General features: G+C 46.4%; 2 protein-coding genes across 4 annotated transcripts in view; one reads left to right on the top strand and one right to left on the bottom strand.

The window, feature by feature from the left end:
* Window positions 1-20,513, top strand: part of KLB (klotho beta) — a 66,216-nt gene that overhangs the window by 43,079 nt on the left and 2,624 nt on the right. The window contains 2 exon segments of the mRNA XM_039540174.1: window positions 1,941-2,209; window positions 7,090-8,233. Of these exon segments, the coding sequence (XP_039396108.1) occupies window positions 1,941-2,209; window positions 7,090-8,233 (1,413 nt within the window).
* Window positions 9,161-14,849, bottom strand: LOC120406028. 3 transcript variants are annotated; one of them, XM_039540173.1, is made up of 2 exons: window positions 14,773-14,849; window positions 9,161-10,024 (listed from the first exon to the last, which is right to left on the bottom strand). In XM_039540173.1, exons 1-2 carry the CDS (start codon window positions 14,794-14,796, stop codon window positions 9,371-9,373), a joined length of 678 nt encoding a protein of 225 aa, XP_039396107.1. In that variant the 5' UTR covers window positions 14,797-14,849; the 3' UTR covers window positions 9,161-9,370. The 3 variants fall into 3 exon arrangements, 2 of the variants coding, with proteins under 2 accessions (XP_039396107.1, XP_039396105.1); XM_039540171.1 differs by lacking the exon at window positions 14,773-14,849 and adding an exon at window positions 13,746-13,945; XR_005599044.1 differs by lacking the exons at window positions 9,161-10,024; window positions 14,773-14,849 and adding exons at window positions 13,188-13,324; window positions 13,746-13,945.

The raw sequence follows: 20,513 nt of genomic DNA, 5'->3' as shown, positions 1-20,513 counted from the left end.
CGGAGGCGAGAGGAGGGCCTGCAGGATAATCTCCCACCTCCAGTCAGCAAGTGGCCTATGCTCCCCACTGCCATGCTGGTGCCTCCACATTTATTTACTGACAAATAAAAGGTGCATAAATTTGAAAAATCTTAAAATATTGTGTACCGAATTTTTATGGTTTTAGGTGCAGAATTCCCTCAGGAGTACACATTTGGCACTAACTGGCAATCTTTTTGTCAGATGTAGCAGGAAGGCCCAGGACTCAATGAGACTGTACACTGAAATGCTCTCTCACTAATATGCCTCCACTCAGAGGCACGGTAAAATGGTGTGAAGAAACCTGTACTGCTACTGCATGTGCTGTTATTCTGTGAATTATCTAGCTAGGTTCTTTCACAATCATTAAATTCACACACATTTAGGCTAGGTCTACACTAGCACTTTTGACAGTAAAACTTTTGTCATTCAGGGGTGTGAAAAAGCACACTCCTGACCGACAAGTTACACCAACAGAAGCACTGGTGTGGACAGTGCTACGATGGCTGGTGACGCTCTCCCGCCAACATAGGTACCACCGCTCGTTGGGGGTGGTTTAATTATGCCGACGGGAGAGCTCTCTCCTGTCAGCATAGAGCGGTTACATGGGAGACCTTACAGTTGTGTAGCTGCAGCAGTATAGCTGTGCTGCTGTAAGGTCACTAGCGTAGACATAGCCTTAATGTTGCAGACTATCACAGGGATTTAAGAGTAAATAGCAAAGACGTTTGAAATACAGGTATGGAAGTAAAAAATGTGATAGAAACACCAGTGACACTAATTAAATGAGACACTATGCTTACGAATTAACTATTGCAGGCCTGACTTCTAACTGTGCCTTCTAATTTTTCAGGTGCAAAACTGAACTTGCAAGGCCTGAAGTACATCTTAAAATCAGATTATTTAGGTTAAATCACTTCATGTTTGTAAAGTGCACAAATGCTGCACCCTAAAATATGAAAAGTAAGCATGTTACTACAGTTATTTAGGGCTGGTCTACACTACCTTGCTCAGGGCTGTAAAAAATGTCATGCCCTGTGTGATGTAATTAAGCTGACCTAAGCCCTGTTGTAGACACTACTAGGTTGACAGAATTCTTCCATTGACCTAGATATCACCTCTTAGAGAGGTGGATTTTACTACAGTGATGGAAATAACCTCTCTGTTGCTGTAGTACGTGTCTGTACTATAGCAGCACAGCTACAGCACTGCAGTTGTGCCGCTGTAGCTTTTCTAGTGCAGACATACCCTTAGTTTCTTAAAAATATTTTTCTAATTGCTTTGATAGTGGGGGAAAAAAAGCTAAGATATTTAACAGCATGTATGTATATGTTGCCATGGTTTTGCTACTTGTTAGAATGGGCACATACCCTCATGAGTGATTACGTAGGCGCCGAATTCGTGGGTGCTCTGGGGCTGGATCACCTACGGAAAAAAATAGTGGGTACCCTTTAGATCAGCTCCTCCCCCCACAACTCTCCCACCCACTGGCAGGCCCCCCCAATCAGCTCCTTCCCCCAACCCCCAGCGCCTCCTGCCTGCTGGTGATCAGCTGTTCAGTGGCATGGAGGAGACACTGGGGAGGGAAGGGGAAGAGCCGGGGCAGGAAGAGGTAGGGGGAGGGGGCTGAATGGGGTGGGGAAAGGTTGGGCGGGAGTGGAGCAGGGGCAGGAAGAGGTGAGGCTGGGGTGGGAGTTTGGGTGATGGGGTGGAGTGGGGGCGGGCCCTGGGACGGAGCGGGGGTCAAGCACCCCCAGGGAACTCAGGAAGTTGGTGGCTCTGAGTGATGAGAAACAGGCAGTTTCATAATAGACAACACTCTCTTTACTTTGTTATAATGCATGCTCATACTCTAAATCACACTGCATTTATTAATGAATATTTTAATATACAACACATTTTTATTTATTTCTCCTATGCAGCTATTAAATACGACAGAATAGATGTGTTTGGTTACACAGCCTGGTCTCTCCTTGATGGCTTTGAATGGCAACATGCCTACAGCACTAGACGTGGATTATTTTATGTAGATTTCAACAGTAAACAAAAAGAAAGGATTCCAAAGTCATCTGCACTGTATTACAAAGAAATAATTCAAGAAAATGGCTTCTTTCTGAAAGAGTCTCCTGCAGCTTTGCAAGGTCAATTTCCCTGTGACTTTTCCTGGGGTATCACAGAGTCCGTTCTTAAGGTAAGCTTAATGTACTGTCAGCTTTAAGGTAAGCTTAATATACTGTAAACAACAGTTATTTTTGCTACATACAACAGTTAATAACAATAGTTAGAGTAGTTCCCTCTAATTTTTTATGTCCATGTGCAGAATGAATTTTATGTGCACCAATATAGAGGTGATGTGTGACACATCACCTTCATATTGGTGCACATAACAAAATTCATGTGGTAGGGGTAGGGCTGAGGGGTTTAGCGTGTGGGAGGGGGCTCAGGGCTGGAGCAGAGAGTTGGGATGAGGGCTCTGGCTGGAGGTGCGGGGTCTGGGGTGGGGCCAGCAATGAGGGGTTTGGTGTGCAGGAGGGGGCTCAGGGCTGGGGCAGAGGGTGGGGATATGAGGGGTTTGGGGTGCAAGCTGCCCCGGGGCTGCTGTGAGGAGATAGGACACCCCCCAGCCCTCTTTCACTGCAGCAACTAGGGCAGGGGAGAGGCGGCTCTCCCTGGCCGCGGAAGCCCTGGTGGGTCTGGGCTGGGCCAAGGGAGGGAATCCTCTCCCCTGGCTGCAGCAAGTCCAGGGCAGGCCCATGCTGGGGCAGGAGAGGAGGGGCGCCACTCCCCACCACTGCAGGTCTGTGCTGGGGCCAGTGGGAAGAGGCATCTCTCCCCACCACAGCCTTGAGCCCCTGCGTGGGGCTTAATAGGCAGCTGCGCAGCCACGCAGCTTAGAGGGAACTTATCCGGCAACTACTCCAATACTGTGTGAACCCACCTTTTGATGGGTGGGGACTCAGCCCTCTGGCCAGATCACTGATTTAGTTTGTCCCCTTCTGTCCAGACAAAAATCTAATTTCCTCACAACAGGAAGGGTTTTCAGCCCACCCCTGCAAGTGGCTCATCCTCACCCCGAGGCTCTCGCTGTTTCTATCCCTCCTTACTTCGGAGAGGAGGGCTGGAAGGGAGGCTTATGCCCCCTCCACAATAAGGGTGGTTGGTAGGGGAGCCTGGGCCCTTCCATTCCATTGGGCTTCAGTCCACAGTCCTATGAGAGGCAACAATATCCAGCACCCTGGAGCAGGGCTGTCCCTAGACATTGTGGTGCCCTACGCAGCCCCAGTCCTCCATGGGGAGGAGGCGGGGGGGCAGAAGCAGGTTTGGAGGAAGGGGGGGAACCGTCCCCCAGCACTCACTGGCGGTGTGGAGCAGGCTGGGGCTGGGTTGCTCCACTTCCTGCCACCCAATGATTGCAGGAGAGACCCGACCCCACACTCACGGGGCGGTGGGAATTGGAGTAACCCGGCCCCAGCCTGCTCTGCTCTGCTGTCCTGGCTCCCAGGCTTGGGACTTGGGGTGCAGGAGGGAACCGCCCCCCAGCACTCACTGGCAGCATGGAGCAGGCTGGGGCCAGGTCATTCCACTTCTTGCTGCCCGGTAAGTGCAGGGTGCGCTCGACCCCTGCTACAGTCCTGCAGGACATAGCTCAGGGGAAGGGGTGGAGTGGGGCTGGGGCTGAGCAGGGGTGGGAAGAGGTGGGGCAGAGCGGGGGCTTTGGGGAAGAGGCGGGGCGGGGGCAGGGCAGGGGCAGCTTTCAGCTGGCCTGGGGATTGGGCTGGCCGCTGGAGCAGCACGCAGCTGTGTAGGGCACCAGGAAATTTGGGGCAATTTGGTGCCCCAAATTTCCTGATGCCCTACGCAGCTGCATAGTTTGCATATGGGTAAGGACTGCCCTGCCCTGGAGTGCCTTGAGGCACCTCCCTGGATCATTTCCTATTATTCGCCTCCCTGCAAAGTCTCATATAAGATAGCAGCATAAATAAGTAAATCAACCTTCAGCCCAGTGGGGTTCAGCTGCTAGCCCTTCCTTGCAGCAAGGAATTCTGCATCATTCTTGTTCAGGAGTTTTTAGGTTCAGTCTGTTCTCCTATCTTGTCTGCCACCATTTATCTTTCTTTTCTTGTCATTTTATGGTGTAATAGCCTCAGAATGTGAGACTATGACAATCACCTACTAGTGTTTTCACATAATCAAATGTATATCCTCTCGCCCTGCCTAGTATCCTTAAAGCACAGTAATGCTTATTTAATGCTACCCCACTTTCCCAGTATTCTCACCAATTCTTTCAGACTATCTTCTTTCACCTTGAGGCATTTCAGTTCTTCATAGAGAAATCAATCTTTCTGTATAACTCGCCCTACATTGCCATAGCAATTTTTTTTTAATCTTTGTATGCTTCGCAGAATCCATGTTTGTGCATGTTTAATAGATATAAATAGCCATTCAGGTCATAGTGACTGGTTAGAACTCTAAATATAGTTACTTTGCTTCTTCTATCATAGCTGTAAAGTATAACATGATCCTCAAGTTCAGGAGATATTTCATACAACCTTCGTCCATTTTTCTCTTTCTATTTTTTGCCATTCCTCCTTAATTTATTTCTTAGCCAAACTTTAAGTCTTGTGTTCTTAGAGGGTTCTTTATATCAACCTCCTCATATTGTAAGGCATTTTTCAATGCTTTATCAGCCATTTAATTGGCAGGTATCCTTACATGTGCTGGGATCCACGCTACTATTGCGTATACCTAATAGTATTATCTCCATAGTTAAGAACAATACTTCACTGATTAAGTAACTTCTGCTTTCTGAGGCTCTCTTTCTGATCGCCATTATACCCATTAAAGAGTCAGATAGGATAGCAGCTGTAGTAGGGCATACATCCCTTATCCAGGTCTGTGCCATCAGTATGCCCACTAACTAAGCTGTCATAATGGAAACACAACTAGATAGTCTCATAGATCTCTTAATTCCAAAATCAGGCCATTCCCACTCTACCTGTGTTGTCATCTTTAGATCCGCCGGTATGGATCTGGCAATGCTGGACCCCATTTGCCTTAGACACTCCTCTTGCCCTGCGTTGACTGGGAGTCATGTGATGTAAGCCCATGCCCCAACCCCCTGTCCCAGCCCCCCCCCAAACCTGGTGCCTCCTCCTACACCCTAAAGTCCTCATTCCCAGCCCCACCCCAGAGCCCCCTCCCACACCCTGAGCCCCTCATCCGCAGCCCCACCCCAGAGCCCTCATCCGCTCCTGCACCCTAATCCCCTGCCTCAACCCACAGCCCCCTCCCGCACTCTGAATCCTTGGCCCAACCCCCCAGCCTGGATCCCCATCCTGCACCCCAGAGCCCTCACCCCCACCCACACCCCAACCCCCTGCCTCAACTCACAGCCCCGTCCCACATTCTGAATCCCTTGGCTCAACCCCCCAGCCTGGATCCCCATCCTGCACCCCAAACCCTTCATCCCCAGCCCCACCCCAGAGTCCGCAACCCAAGCCACTGCCCCAGCCCAGTGAGTGAGGATGGGGGAGAGCGAGCCACCGAGGGAGGGGGAATGTAGTCAGCGGTGGGGGAGGGGGCGGCTCTGGGAAGGGGGAGGACTAGGGTGTTCAGTTTTGTGCTATTAGAAAGTTGGCAACCCTACCTAGTGTGCGTCACAGTATGTATATAGCACCTTTCATCCAGGGAGCTCAAAGCACTTCAGAAATATAAATTAAGCTTCATAACAACCTTGTGAGGTAAGTATAACAATATCTGTTTTATAGATGTATAAACTAAGGACCACTTAAGTGACTTGCCCAAAAACCACAGAACAAGTCAGTGATACAGCTAGGAATACAACCCAGAAGTCTAAGGATTCTCAGGCTTCATTGCAAGGGTAGAAAATGAATAAACCATAAGTTTAAAATATTGCAACAACACAAATAAAAACATTAATCAGCGTCTTCTGCATATATGGCACTTTCAGTATGAACTCTATTCAGAAATACATTATATTGTGTACACCGTCCTGATAAGATAAGACTGTTTTCTTAAAATATTTATTTCCACATTAAATGTGATAGATAGCTATATTTGACATGTGGCAGGTGTGCTGTAACATGGTTTTGTAATTATATAGTGAAAGATGACATGTTGGACAACATTAGCCCAGAAAAATACATACAGACAAAATAAATGTAATTTAACCCAGTCACTACCAGCCACAGGAAAATAAAGACTTCTGAGTACATTCATATTTCAGGGATGGGTTTTACTTTTCAAAACTTTTAGTGGTTTTAGATTAAACCTTGTTAATTCACCACATGGTGCTGCAAATCCTATATATTAAACACACTGGTCAGAGAATGACGGGTGTACAACTGATAGTATCAACTATTCATTAAACTACATGGTTATTTATAATTGGAATTAGAACAGTGGGGAAGTGAGAGCCAGGACTCTGATTCTAGTCCTAGATCTTCCACTGATAATGCTTAGCTTTTACGTAGCACTGATGCCCTGTGTGACCTTGGGCAAATTAATTATTGTCTTTATACCTCCATTTACCCATTTGTAAAAATGGATGTAACTACTATACAGGAATGCTGTGAGGTTGAATTAACAAAAAAAAAACCCATAAGAACATAAGAAAGGCCGTACCGGGTCAGACCAAAGGTCCATCTAGCCCAGTATCTGTCTACTGACAGTGGCCAATGCCAGGTGCCCCAGAGGGAGGGAACCTAACAGGCAATGATCAAGTGATCTCTCTCCTGCCATCCATCTCCATCCTCTGACGAACAGAGGCTAGGGGCACCATTCTTACCCATCCTGGCTAATAGCCATTTATGGACTTAGCCACCATGAATTTATCCAGTCCCCTTTTAAACATTTAAACATCCTGCACTGTAGTGATATGCTTGAAACTTATAATATATAAAAACCAGGACTAAATAGCAATGAGGATTCTCGCTTCACTGCTTTGCAAATAAAACTAATTCTGTCTTACATGTAGAGATGCAAGTAACAAACAGATACCTGTTTAATTAAAATAAATTTGCATATGTTTGTTCCCATCCATTTTTACAGGCAGAATCTGTAGCTTCCTCTCCACAGTTCTGTGACCCTAACCTGTATCTCTGGAACATCACTGGAGATGGGCTTTTGCACCGAGTTAAAGGAGTGAAGCTGAAAACCCGACCAGCTCAGTGTACAGACTTTGTCAGTATTAAAAAACAACTTGATCTCCTGGAAAAAATGAAAGTAACACATTACAGATTTGCACTTGACTGGTCATTAATTTTACCTAATGGGGATTTGTCAGCCATCAATAGACAAGTTCTCAGATATTATAGATGTGTGATTAGTGAGCTACTGAAACTCAATATTAAATCTATGGTCACCTTATACTATCCAACTCATGCCTACTTAGGCTTGCCTGGTCCTTTGTTGCAGAGAGGAGGATGGCTAAATCAATCTACTGTCCAGGCTTTTCAGAACTACGCCGCTTTGTGTTTTCAGGAACTTGGTGACTTGGTTAAACTTTGGATCACCATAAATGAGCCAAACAGATTAAGCGATGTCTATAATAGCAGCAGCAATGATACGTATCAGGCAGCACACAATTTACTGATAGCACATGCCAGAGCCTGGCAAATATATGACAAGCAGTATAGATCATTTCAGCATGGACTAGTGTCTCTGTCTCTGCATTCAGATTGGGCTGAGCCTGCCAATCCCTATTTTGATTCTCACTTAAAAGCTGCTGAAAGATTTCTTCAATTTGAAATAGCCTGGTTTGCAGATCCAATTTTTAAGACAGGGGATTATCCAGCAGCCATGAGGGAATACATTGTATCTAAAAACAAAAAAGGCCTCTCAAGTTCCTTCTTGCCATATTTCACAGATGAAGAAAAGAAACTTGTTAAAGGTGCAGCTGATTTTTATGCACTGAATCATTTTACCACAAGATTTGTGATTCATGAACTTCAAAATGGGAGCTGGTATGAATTTGATCGGGATGTTCAATTCCTGCAGGATATCACATGCCTGAGTTCCCCATCTCGTTTGGCAGTGGTGCCCTGGGGGATGCGCAAAGTTCTAAAATGGATTAAAAAAACCTATGGTGGTATAGATGTTTACATCACAGCAAATGGGATCGACGACCAGTCTTTGGCTAATGATGAACTTCGAAACTATTACTTAGGAAAATACACCCAAGAGGTTTTAAAAGGTGAGATGATAAATGCAGATATTTTAGAATGGGGGTTCTTAGCCATTTTCATGATATGGACTGTATTTTTCAACACAGACATTGACTCTTTGTCCACTTGCCCCTTCCATTCACAATCCACCTCTTCATTCATGATCACAAAATGTCCCAGTGCCCACTTAAGCAATGGCTTACAATGAAAAGTAATATTAGTAAAATAGTTAATTTATTTTGGTTGTCTTGAGAAGCATTTTAAACTTTTTGAAAAAAGTTAATTTTGCTGTCTATTTTTGCTCTTCAATGTCAATAAGAGCCATAAGTTCCCAGTACCCTGAAAATCAGGCCACTTATTTAGGTGGCTAAATATAGATTTAGGTTGCTGTTAGGCATCCACATTTAAAAACAATGAATTTAACATTTCCAGTGCTATATTAGTTTTTAAGGAATTTAGGAATAATGAGTATTTTTTTTGGTTTGTTCATTAATGTCCTATACGAATTCCAGACACTGAGTTATAATCTCTAAATAAAGGGGGAAATGTTTCTTGTGCCAGTAGCTCCCTGGAAAGATTTATTTTTACAAGCAAGGCTATATTGTAGACATTTATATATACTGCCTACAGAGCTCATACTGCACAGAAAGCTCCCCTGCTTTAAGGAAGAACCAAAAACTTGCCATCACCAATCCCATGTATTTCATTTGGTATCTAACTATTTAATTCACGTAAAAGATTAAATCTCTTTAAAAGATTGTACTTAATGGTGCTCAAATATAACTGCATATTATAATCCAGTTGTTTGCAGTGGTGGTGTAGCCATGTAAGGTAGGTGAAGTAAATCTTTTAATGGTCCAACTTCTGTTGGTGGAAGGGACAAGCTTTTGAGCTTCACAGAACTTTTCTTCAGGTCTGGGGAAGGTAACCAGAGTGTCTAAGCAAAAGACAAGTTGAGACACTGTTAAGCATAGCAGATTCACACATGCTGTAGGAGACCACTTAAAATTAAGTGGGCAGTTAAGGATTAGCAGGCAGGGCCTTACAGATTGTTGTAATGAACCATAAAACCGTGCTGAGACCATGATTTTTAAGATCTAGGAGAGTTATGAATTTAAGTTCCCAGGCTCATCTTTAGAAGGTGTTGTGAATGTTTCCTTTGAGGGCTAGGACTGAGAGGTCAGATATGCCATGATCACTTTGTGAAAAGTGCCTATGGGTGATAGGGTGGTTTTGTCTTTTATCATTTTTTCTGTGTGAGTTCTTTTGAGAACATAGCGATAGTCTAGTTTCATCCACATGGTTATTGTTGGGGCATTTGATACACTGAATGAGGTATACCACATGTTGTGATAGGCCTGGGTAGGACCCAAGGATCTTGAAAGGTGTGTTGTGGGGAGTATTGATAATTGTAGTGGTATAGATATGTCTGCACGTTTTGCATCTGTTGTTCTGGCAGGGCCTTGTGCTGCTTTGAGTTTGTGTGTCCTGGTATGTGGGGAGCTTGTTTCTGATGATGAGCTTGGTGAGTGGGGAGGGGGGGAATGAGCTTGAAGACCAGAAGAGAGTGGTTGGGAAAGATTTCTTCTTCGAGTGCTGGTCCTTATGTTTATTCCACAGGTGGGGAACACACAAGCATCATGCACCCAAGTCTGGAAATTCTTCAAAGCAGTGTCTGCTGGCCCATACACATACAGTAGCTCTCCTTGTGCTCTCAACTGAGGATATAAGAGGCAGTGATGGTCAACACCTCTCCAGTTCCTTCTTACTGCCACATTGCATGAGTCAGAATTGTTTCTTCCCTCACTTGGTTGTATAACCTGTAAAGAAATAAAATACTTCTAAATAGTTACATTTCTTAGCTTAGTAGTTAAAGTTTACAGTATAGTATAGCGTATTTCTTTCTCTCTGGTTAGGGAACCCCTTCCCAGCTCCAGAATCATGCCCAGAGTCTCATGATTCAAGAATTGCATCTCCTGCCCTCACCCACTCTCTATCTGTGATGAACATCAACAATGCCTGTACTCTCTGGGTGAGGTGGAGTTCTGCAAAGTGCAGTATCTTTCACTCCTTCCCACCCAGAACTTGAGAAGCCCAGGAGCTTTGCCTGTGAAAGCCCCTGGTGGAGAAGGCTATGAGTCCACTCTCCAGTCTTAGCCAGGGACACCCTGCTGTGCATTGGCCTCAACTGACCAGCAGTGTCACTCCAAACCTGTGCCTTGGACTGGAGCCTTCAACATCTAAGCCCAACGACTCTTCTTCTAGGGCTCGTCATGAGAGTAGAGGGCACACTCAAGGATAACTCTCCTTTGAGGACTGGCCATAAGAAACACACTTCCTCTCCGAGCCTATCCAAGTCAGGAGAGACGTCGCATATGGAACCTAAGAAACTGGCTCTGGTGAAGATCCCCAGATTGGAGGGCAAGGTGCATAAAAAGAAAGATCCTCCAGTTTCATCGGTCACCTGAGCAGGTGTAAGAACAGACATTCACTGGTTCCGTCTATGAATGCTGGTCCAGACCCATCATCCGTACTGCCTCATTCATCTAAAGACCATCTGGCTGTTGCAGATGCACCAGGTACTTCAGACTTGACTGTTGGAACCCCTCACCCACCAGAGTATAGGAGACTTACATAACACTGGAGGATATTGTCCTCCCTTATCCACAGTCTCCACTTCTTTCCAGCCTTGCCCTTGTGAGCGATGTTATTATTCCAGAAGGAGTCTACATCAGTGTTCCAGGAGTTGTCCCATCTCCAACTGTCTTGCAGAAGTGCTGTGGTACCGATAGTACCGCTACTATCGATGGAACAGTTCTCGGTCTGAGACGAGTCAGAGGAGCTAGCCATACCAGTATTTCCGTGGAGACAGTCGAGCCCCAATGGATAGTCGAGGGGTTATGCTTGCGGTTCCTTTGGGTACAACACCCTCCCTCCCCCCAGGACCGCTTGTATTGATTCCCTTGGGGTCCCTGGGTCTCACAGCCAATCGATCCCTCTTTCTTGCCTGATTGGGATCTATGGGATCCTTACGGCAGGCATCTGGGCACTTCTCAAGAGTTGTACTGCTCCTCTCCCTCTCACCAACTAGTTCTGTTGGTGTACAAAGAGGAAAAGCTGCAACTGGATCTGCAGGTGCCAATGGTTCTGAAGGGTGTCTCTTCATCATCCCTGGGCAAAGCAGTCACTCCTCCTTCTCTGCCAGATGACCACTGGCAGTACTAGGAGCTGTTACACAGAATTGTCAGTGACCTACAGATCCCATTAGATGAGTTCCAGGACCCTCACAACCCGCTCCTGGACATGTTGCAACTGCAGGGAACAAGTAAGGTAGCCCTGCTGGTCAATGAGGCCATATTAGAGCTGGCCAGAATGGCATGGCGCACGCCACTGAAAACAGCCAAGAGGCGATATTTTGTTCCTGCTAAAGGAGCTGCATTTTTATTCTCCCATACTGCCTCCAACTTGGTGGTGGTACAGGGGGCTACAGAAAGAGCTTTGTCGCTTTATCAAAGGACAGCCATGGCAGATAAAGACTCTAAGAGACAGGACCTCTTGGGAAGAAAGGCCTTCTCCTCCATAGACATGTAATTTTGTGTTGCTAACTACCAAGCTTTGTTAGTGAAATACAATTTTAATAATTATTTCAGGCAGGCAGACTTCAGACATAAGCTTCCCATGGAGGACACGGCCCAATTTCAGTCTTTTTTAGATGAGGGGAAAATAGTGGCAAGAGTAGCCTTCCAGGCTGCAGTGGATGCAGCAGACACAGCTTCCTGAAATTTGACCAGGGCTTAGTCATGAGGAAAGACTCTTGGCTGCAATCATCAGGGTTTCCTAGGTAGGTCCAAAACACCATCCAGGACCTCCCCTGTGATGAGTCTAATCTCTTTAAAGAGAAAACAGACAAGACCCTACTCACTAAAGGACTCCAGATTGACTCTGCATTTCCTGGGGATTTATACTTTAGCCCCTATGAGGAAACACCAGAGGGAGTCCTACAGACCAAGGCCACCCCCTCCTCATGTACCTTTATTGCCAGGTGCCCAGCTGAGCCTCCACACAAATGCCAGAGGATTCTGAGGCCTCGCTTCTTGGCCCCCTCTACTGCCACAGCCTCTACTCACTCTCAACTACTGGCCAGAGCCATTTTTGACATATTGGTCGAGACCAACACCTTTTCCCCCTGTCATCTTTTGGGGGCAGTCTAGCACTCTTCGCCCACAACTGGAACAAGATCACTAGGAACAGTTGGGGTCTGGAGATTATCCATCAGGGAAACTCCATAGAGTTCCTCTCCTTCCTGCCTCACAAGCCCCCTTCAGGGACCACCCTCACAAGGTAATTCTTCAACAGGACGCAGAATCTCTTTTACACCGAGGACCAATAGAGTGCATCCCGTCTTGTTGCCACAGGAGGAGGTTCCACTCTCCATATTTCCTAATTCCCAAAAATGATGAAGGGTGGAGACCTATCCTGGACCTTTGGCAACTCAACATCTTTATGCAAAATCTGATATTCTGGATGATTATGTTGGCATTGATAATCCTCTCCCTTCTGAAAAGGATGCAGTTCATGACTCTCCATATGAAGGACACATATTTGTATGTGGACATTCACCCATCACACAGGAAGTTTCTGCATTTTACAGTTGGCCAAGAACACTTCCAGTTTCAAGTCCTCTCCTTTGGGCTCATTCCAGGACCCAGAGTATTTACAAAGGTTTTCTCTGTGATAGCCACCCAAATGAGATGCTAGGGCTATATGTTATTTCCATACCTGGACGATTGACTCCTGGTAGGCCAACCTTATCAGGTGTTCAGGTCAGTGACAGGGTTTCTATACAACTTTTGGCCATCCTAGGCATTTGCATAAACAAAGAAAAGTCCATTTTATTGTTCAGTTACCCACAAGGTCAGTAAACTTTATTGGGGTGATGTTGGACTCGGTTTCTGTGAGAGCATTCCCCCCGCAGACAGGTTCCATACAATGAGCAATCTGATTTCATGTATTACCCACAGACTGCAGTGCACAGGTGTCTTTCACTGTTAGGCCACATGATGCCGTTTACCAGACTCCAGCTGCAGTGTCTGCAAGCTTGGCTCCATTCAATCTACTGACTGAAGAAAGACCATATCAACTCCAAGGTTCCCACCAGAGTTATCACCTCCCTCACTTAGTGACTGAACCCTGAAAACCCATGGTCAGTGTTCCCTTCAATCCTTCCATGTCCAGGGCCACCATTGTAACAGACACCTCCCTTCTGAGGTGGGATGCCCACAAGACAACAACGCTGCTCAGGATTCCTGGACCCCACAAGAAGCTAGGCTACATATAAACATATGGAACTGAGGGAAGCCTGCTTTGCGTGCAAGGCCTTTCTTGCTCATATGCACACTCCATGTATAAATAACCGCCAATATCACCATGGTGATCTATATAAACAGACAAGGAGGAGCGAGATCTCGTCCCCTCTGCCTGGAAGCCATCAGACTTTGGAACTGGTTCATCAGGAACCACATCACAATACAAGCAGCATACCTTCCCAGTGTTCACAACCCTCTTGCTGATAAATGAAGCAGAAGTTTCTTGCCAGACCATGAGTGGGAGGTTTGCAACACAGTCCTAAGTGAGATATTTACACAGTGGGGTAGTCCACTATGAGACTTCTTTGTGTCCCAAATGAACAGAAAGCTCCCCTTATATTGTTCTAGAGGAGCCATGGGTTACGACTCCCAGGACTGCGATCTTTTGCTGTCTTGGACAAACAGCCTCAGATATGCCTTCCTTCCCATTCCCCTACTTCTATTGGTGGTAAGGAAGATACATCATAATAGAGCCAATATCATTCTCCTTGCACCCTATTGGACCAGACAGTTCTGGTTCATGGCACTTCTAACAATTTCTGCCCACCCACCAATCATGATCTTCCCATTCCCAGATTTCCTAACCCAGGAAGGAGGGGAAATCAAGCATCCCAAACTGGTCTCACTCCACCTCATGCCCTGGTGTTTGGATGGGTGTCGGAAATAGAACACTCATGCTCAGCCCTCATTCAGGTGATCCTTAATCAAAGTCTAAAAGATTCTGCTAGAATCTGCTATCTAGACAAATGGAGATGCTTTTTGGCCTGGCACAACTCCATCAACATTCTCCAGTTACCTTAAGCATCCGGTTGTCCTAGACTATCTCCTGTCCCTGAAGTCTTCAGGTCTCGCTATTAGTTTGCTGTGACTACTAACAGCAATTAGTGCCTTCCTCTCTTCACTGGAAGCACATTCCGTCTTGACTCACCCAACTACAGTATGATTTATGAAAGGTCTGATCAGTATCCTCCCACCAGTGCTTAAACCTACACTTCAATGGGACAGTGACATCATCCTGTCAGTACTCACAAGTCTGCCTTTTGAACCCAGGAAAGGTTGGCCAGGAACGTCAACAAGCTCAGAGCCATCATGGCAGACTCTCCTTATACAATGCTTCACAAAGAAAAGGTTTCTCTTTGACTACACACCAAATTTCTCCCCAAGATTGTTTCTGAGTTCTCCCTCAAGCAAATGATACTTACCTGTATTTTTCCTGGAAGCCCCATGCTTTCTCTGAAAATGAGTCTTCACACCCTCGATGTCCGGTGTGCCCTGGCGTTCTACCTGCAAAGAATCAAACCCATTAGGAAATCACCAAGACTTGCTGTCATCATAGCAGAGAGATTGCGTGGGCAAGTCATATTCTCCCAGAGGATTTGTAAGTGGGTTTTAGGATGCATCTTAGAATGCTACAAAATAGCAAAAAAATCCTCCTCCTGTGGGTGTCATAGCTCACTCCATGTGAGCACAAGTTGCCTCCATGGCATCCCTATTTGACATCCCTCTGCAGAGCGGCCACCTGGAGTTCTATCCACATGTACGTGACACACTATGCTCTAGTTTGTGCCTCGGCTGAGGATGCAGTAGTGGGATCGGCATCTTTGCTACCAGCTTCCTCGCACCTGCCTCCAGTCTGAACACTGCAATCACTCACATGTGGAATACGCATAGGGACCAGCACTCAAAGAAGTAGTGGAGATTACTTATTGTAACTGGAGGTTCTTCAAGATGTGTGGTCCCTATCAGTATTCTACTACCCATCTCCCTTCAGATCCTGTTGGATGGGCGATAAGAAGAGGAACTGGAGAGGCGTCGACCTTCACTGCCTCTTATACCCTCAGTCAGGAGTACAAAGAGAACTACTGCATGTGTATGGACCAACAGACACTGTTTTGAAGAATTACCAGACTCAGCCACATGGTGCACATGCATACCATATGTGTGAAATACAGATAGGGGCCACACATCTCGAAGAACCTCCAGTTACAGTAAGTAACCTACACTTTCAGGATGTGGTCCCCACAAAACATGGGTTGCAATTGTTTGATGACACCCCATATTGGTTCCAGTGTGGGATGGTAGGTGACAACTAGGGGTATGCAGTCAGTGTTTTTTCTCCCTGGTTTTGAAGTAGGCACTCCCAGGTTATCTGGGTGGCTTGTTCCATGAGGCAATCTACTTCATAGGTGGAATGTTCTTGTTTAGGGATGGTGGTTTTAAGTGTGTATCCCAGATGTACTCTTTGGAGCAAATTCTGTGGTATCTAAGGCCTGCTCTACCCTATGGGATTAGGTCGAATTTAGCCACGTTAGGTCGATTTAAAAATGAATGCGTCCACACAACCAACACCGTTCCGTCGACCGAAAGGTCTCTTAAAATAGACTTCTGTACTCCTCCCTGGCGAGGGGAGTAGCACTAAAATTGAATTTGCTGGGTTGAATTTGGGGTAGTGCAAAGGCAAATTGATGGTATTGTCTGCTGGGAGCTATCCCAGAGTGCTCCATTGTGACCGCTCTGGACAGCACTTTGAAATCTGATGCACTAGCCAGGTACACAGGAAAAGCCCCGGGAACTTTTGAATTTCATTTCCTGTTTGGTCAGCATGGTGAACTCAGCAGCACAGGTGACCATGCAGTCCCCCCAGAATCGTAGAGCATAGACTGTTTCTACGCTCCCCCTATCATCTCCATCCATGAGGTTATTGCAGATTAGAAGGCGAAAAAAACTCACGATGACGTGATTTCCGAGATCATGAAGTCCTCCCGCACTGATAGGGCACAGCTTAATGCATGGAGGCATTCAGTGGCAGAGGCCAGGAAAGAATTAAGTGAGCGCGAAGAGCGGAGGCAGGACGCGATGCTGAAGCTAATGGGGGAGCAAACAGACATGATGGACTGTTGGAGCTGCAGGAAAGCCAACAAGAGCACAGACCCCTGCTGTATCCACTGTATAACCACCTACCCTCTTCCCCATGTTCCATAGCCTCTTCACCCAGACGCCCAAGAATGCAGGGCAGGGGGAGGCTCTGGGCACCCAGCCACTCCACTCCAGAGGATGGCCCAAGCAACAGAAGGTTGTCATTCAAACAGTTTGATTTTTAGTGTGGCTACAATAAGCAATGTGGCCTTGTCCTTCCCTCCTCCCCAACCCCACCCGGGCTACCCTGTCCGTTATCTCTCTATTAATTTAAAAAAAAAAAAAAAAGAAAGAATGCATGGTTTCAAAACAATAGTTACTTTATTTTGAAGGGGGGAGGATGGTTGGCTTACAGGGAATTAAAATCAACAAAAGGGGCGGGTTTGCATCAATGAGAAACACACACAACTGTCACACCGAAGCCTGGCCAGTCATGAAACTGGTTTTCAAAGCCTCTCTGCTGTGCAGTGCGCCTTGCTGTGCTCTTCTAATGACCCTGGTGTCTGGCTGCTCAAAATCGGACACCAGGCGATTTGCCTCAACCTCCCACCCCACCATAAATGTCTCCCCCATACTCTCACAGATATTATGGAGCACACAGCAAGCAGCAATAACAATGGGAATGTTGGTTGCGCTGAGGTCTGACCAACAGCGCCAGCAAGCTTTTCAATGTTCAAAGGCACATTCTACCACCATTGTGCACTTGCTCAGCCTATAGTTGAACTGCTCCTTACTACTGTCCAGGCTTCATGAACGGATCCCCCGAGCTCATCGCTGGGAAGCAGGAGAGCAAAGTTGCAGGGGAAGTGATGGAGCCATACCCTGGAGGTTGCTAGGAGCAGAGCCAGGAAGACATTTCCAGAGGCCCCTGGCCAAGCTGCATGTCTGATGAGGACGGTTACCTGTCCTACTGCACCATCTGCTGCCAGCAGCACCCAGGAGGACCAGTACGGATCCCCCAAGCTCATTGCTGGGGAGCAGGAGAGCAGAGTTGCAGTGGAAACGGTGGATGACAACGGTTAGCAGTCCTACTGCACCATCTGCTGTGAAGGCAAGGAGCTGCTGCTGTGTAGCAATGCCAGCTGCTGCAGGTGCTTCTGTGTCGAATGCTTGGAGGTCCGGGTAGGGCAAGGTACCTCGGCCAAGGCAAAAGAGCAAGAGCCTTGGAACTGTTACATGTGTCAACCACAGAAGTGCTATGGGGTGTTACAGTGCTGACCAGACTGGAAAGTACGGCTGCAAGACTTCTTCACCAGCAACAAAGGACAGGAATATGATGCACCTAAAATCTAAAAAGGCCCACACATTTCCCAGAGTCGCTATCCTTGATAACAGAACATCAATGATTGCATTGGCAATTTGGATCACAGCAGCCCCCACAGTAGACTTGCCCACGACAGCAGCAGTGACGATGAGCTGAGTGGGCTCCATGCTTGCCATGGTATGGCATCTGCACAGCTAACCCTGGAAAAAAGGCGAGAAATTATTGTCTGCCATTGCTTTCATGGAGGGAGGGGCGACTGACAACATGTACTCAAAACCACCCGCGACAATGTTTTTGCCCCATCAGGCATTGGGAGCTTAACCCAGAATTCCAATGGGTGGCAGAGATTGCGGGAACTGTGGGATAGCTACCCACAGTGCACCACTCCGTAAGTTGATGCTAGCCACAGTAGTGAGGACACACTCTGTTGACCTAATGCACTTAGTGTGGACATACACAATCGATGGTATACAATCAATTTCTAAAAATTGATTTCTATACAATCAACCTAATTTCGTAGTGTAGACATACCCTAAATGTATGACTGTAGATAATAGACTCTTTGGTGCATCTGAGGCGGTTACTGGATCTGTGGAGATAAGTGTGGTGATCCATGGGTTTCTTATATATAATAATTTTCAACTTCTGGGACACTGAGATCAGCTACAATAATGGAACCCTACAAATGACTATATACAATAAGTTGGTTCAGTAAAAGACATTACCTCACCTGCCTTGTCTCTATTAAAACCCAGGGCATGGTAAAGGAAATTAGTTCTAAAGATTAAACTAAAGTAGGAACAATTACTAGATGTCATTTTTTCCTGTGCATCCCCAAGTCCCTACAAAGACATACAACTATTTTCCTTTAGGGAATTCTCAGGCTAGTGGTCATGAAATTCTTATTTTTCAAACTGTAGAAGTGTATCTCTTCAAAGAGAGCCCAAAAGTTCAATTAGTTATAACACTCTTACAAAATTACCTTATTTAAATAATAATATGGATTTTCTCTCTGCTTACATATGAATGCAAAGGTAAAGAGGTGAGTAATTATTTTTACTATTTTGTTTTTTAATGTAGTTATAATTTTACCTACTAAGGGTAATTTTAGGTGTTAGGAATGTGTATTATTTTTACTGGAGTAGTGCCTGAAGATCACAGTCCCTGATTGGGGCCCCTTTTGGCTAGGCTGTGTAAACACTTATAATGAGCAGGTAATCCTTGCTCCAAAGAGCTTACAATTCAATCAACTCTTTCAGGGGAAATGTGCAACTTTGAATTTAGCTGCTGTTTTGAGATGTTGCAGATGTATGTTCCACTCAAGTACATGCATGATGAGAGCATCAAAGCCGGAGAACTTTGCCTTGCAGTACCGTAGGGGTGGTTCTTGCGTCTTCTGGCCCTTAGCCCCTCCCCCCAGGCTATTTAAGGGGAGCACTGATCCAATACCCCTGAGTTCCTTCTCACCACCCATGGCTAGAGTCGGAGCATTTGATGTAATAGTTTACCTGTTTATTTCATTTTTTTTCTAGAACTTTATTGTATATCATTCATTGTTAGCATAGTTTAGTATTACCCTTAGATTTAGTTGTAGTACTTAGAATAGATAGATAATTACCCCGGGTGATGCCCTCACCAGGGTTTAAACATTGTTCATTGTGTATGTTGGCTATCCCCAATAGTGACCCCCTCACACTGTTTGTTGTGTCTGGGAGAAAGGCATATTAAAGAGAGGTGCTCCATCTGCAAGTGATTTTAAAAGAGCACACGGGTGGCAAGGGATGAGTCTAAAGCAGCACCTTTTAGAGCATGCCACCGCTTTGGCACTGGGGACCTCCACAGATCATCCGGCCCCACACTCTTCTTTAGAGCTGACATGGAATGTTGCTCCTGGCTTGAGGTCTGGTGCTTCCCCTAACAAGAATGTTCTCCTTTCTCTGGCCTTCAGGGAGAAGGTATATCACAATGACTTATGGAATCGCTTGGATGCCTCCTCCACAGAGGTTAAGAGACCATTCAACAAAGTTTCAAGTGACTGGTTTATTTTCTGAGTGACTTTTTTGATTCTGCACATTTGCAGCACTGCAATGTGGTCTTCCATACATACTTTAACCAAATATTATGCTATGATGTCTGCATCCAAACATGGTCGGGGCATGACATCTGCAGTTGGGGAGGCTTGGCACGAGCACCAGATGCTCCCTAAACGTGGGGGGGCCATGCCCCTTGCTCTGCGGCCCACCCCTACTCGGCCTCCTCCCCCGAAGGACCTGCTCACGCTCCACCCCACGCCCCGCTCCTGCTCCGCCTCCCTCCCAGGCCCCCTCACCCACTGCTTGCACCTTTTCGCTCCCTCACTCAAGCCCCCTGTCCGCTGGAGGGGAGAAGTGCAAGCAGCAAGAGGGGAGGAGCCCTCGGAGGAAGGGGAGCAGCATGCGCAAGGTAGGGGGAAAGCGGAGCAGCATGGGTGGGGCCATGGAGTAAGAGGATGAGCAGGAGCAGGACCTCAGGGTGTCGCGCCTCCAGAGGGAGATGCACCACATCCTTTTTGGGGAGGCTTAGCCTCCCCCGGCCTCTTATACCCGCCACCCATGCATCCAGATCAGATGCAAATTTTGGGAAGGCGCTCTTGCAATTGCTCTTTAAGTAGATTCCGAGCCCTACTTCTTCCTGATACTACTTATGAGTCACCTGAGTGGAATACACATCTGCAACCATGCAAAGAAGAAAAGGTGGTTACTTACCTGTAGTGTTACCCTTGTT

Source organism: Mauremys reevesii, linkage group 5 (assembly GCF_016161935.1).
Source record: "Mauremys reevesii isolate NIE-2019 linkage group 5, ASM1616193v1, whole genome shotgun sequence".
Lineage (NCBI taxonomy): Eukaryota > Metazoa > Chordata > Testudines > Geoemydidae > Mauremys > Mauremys reevesii.
Note: the sequence above shows the minus strand (reverse complement) of the source record. Positions and strands in the feature narration are given on the sequence as shown.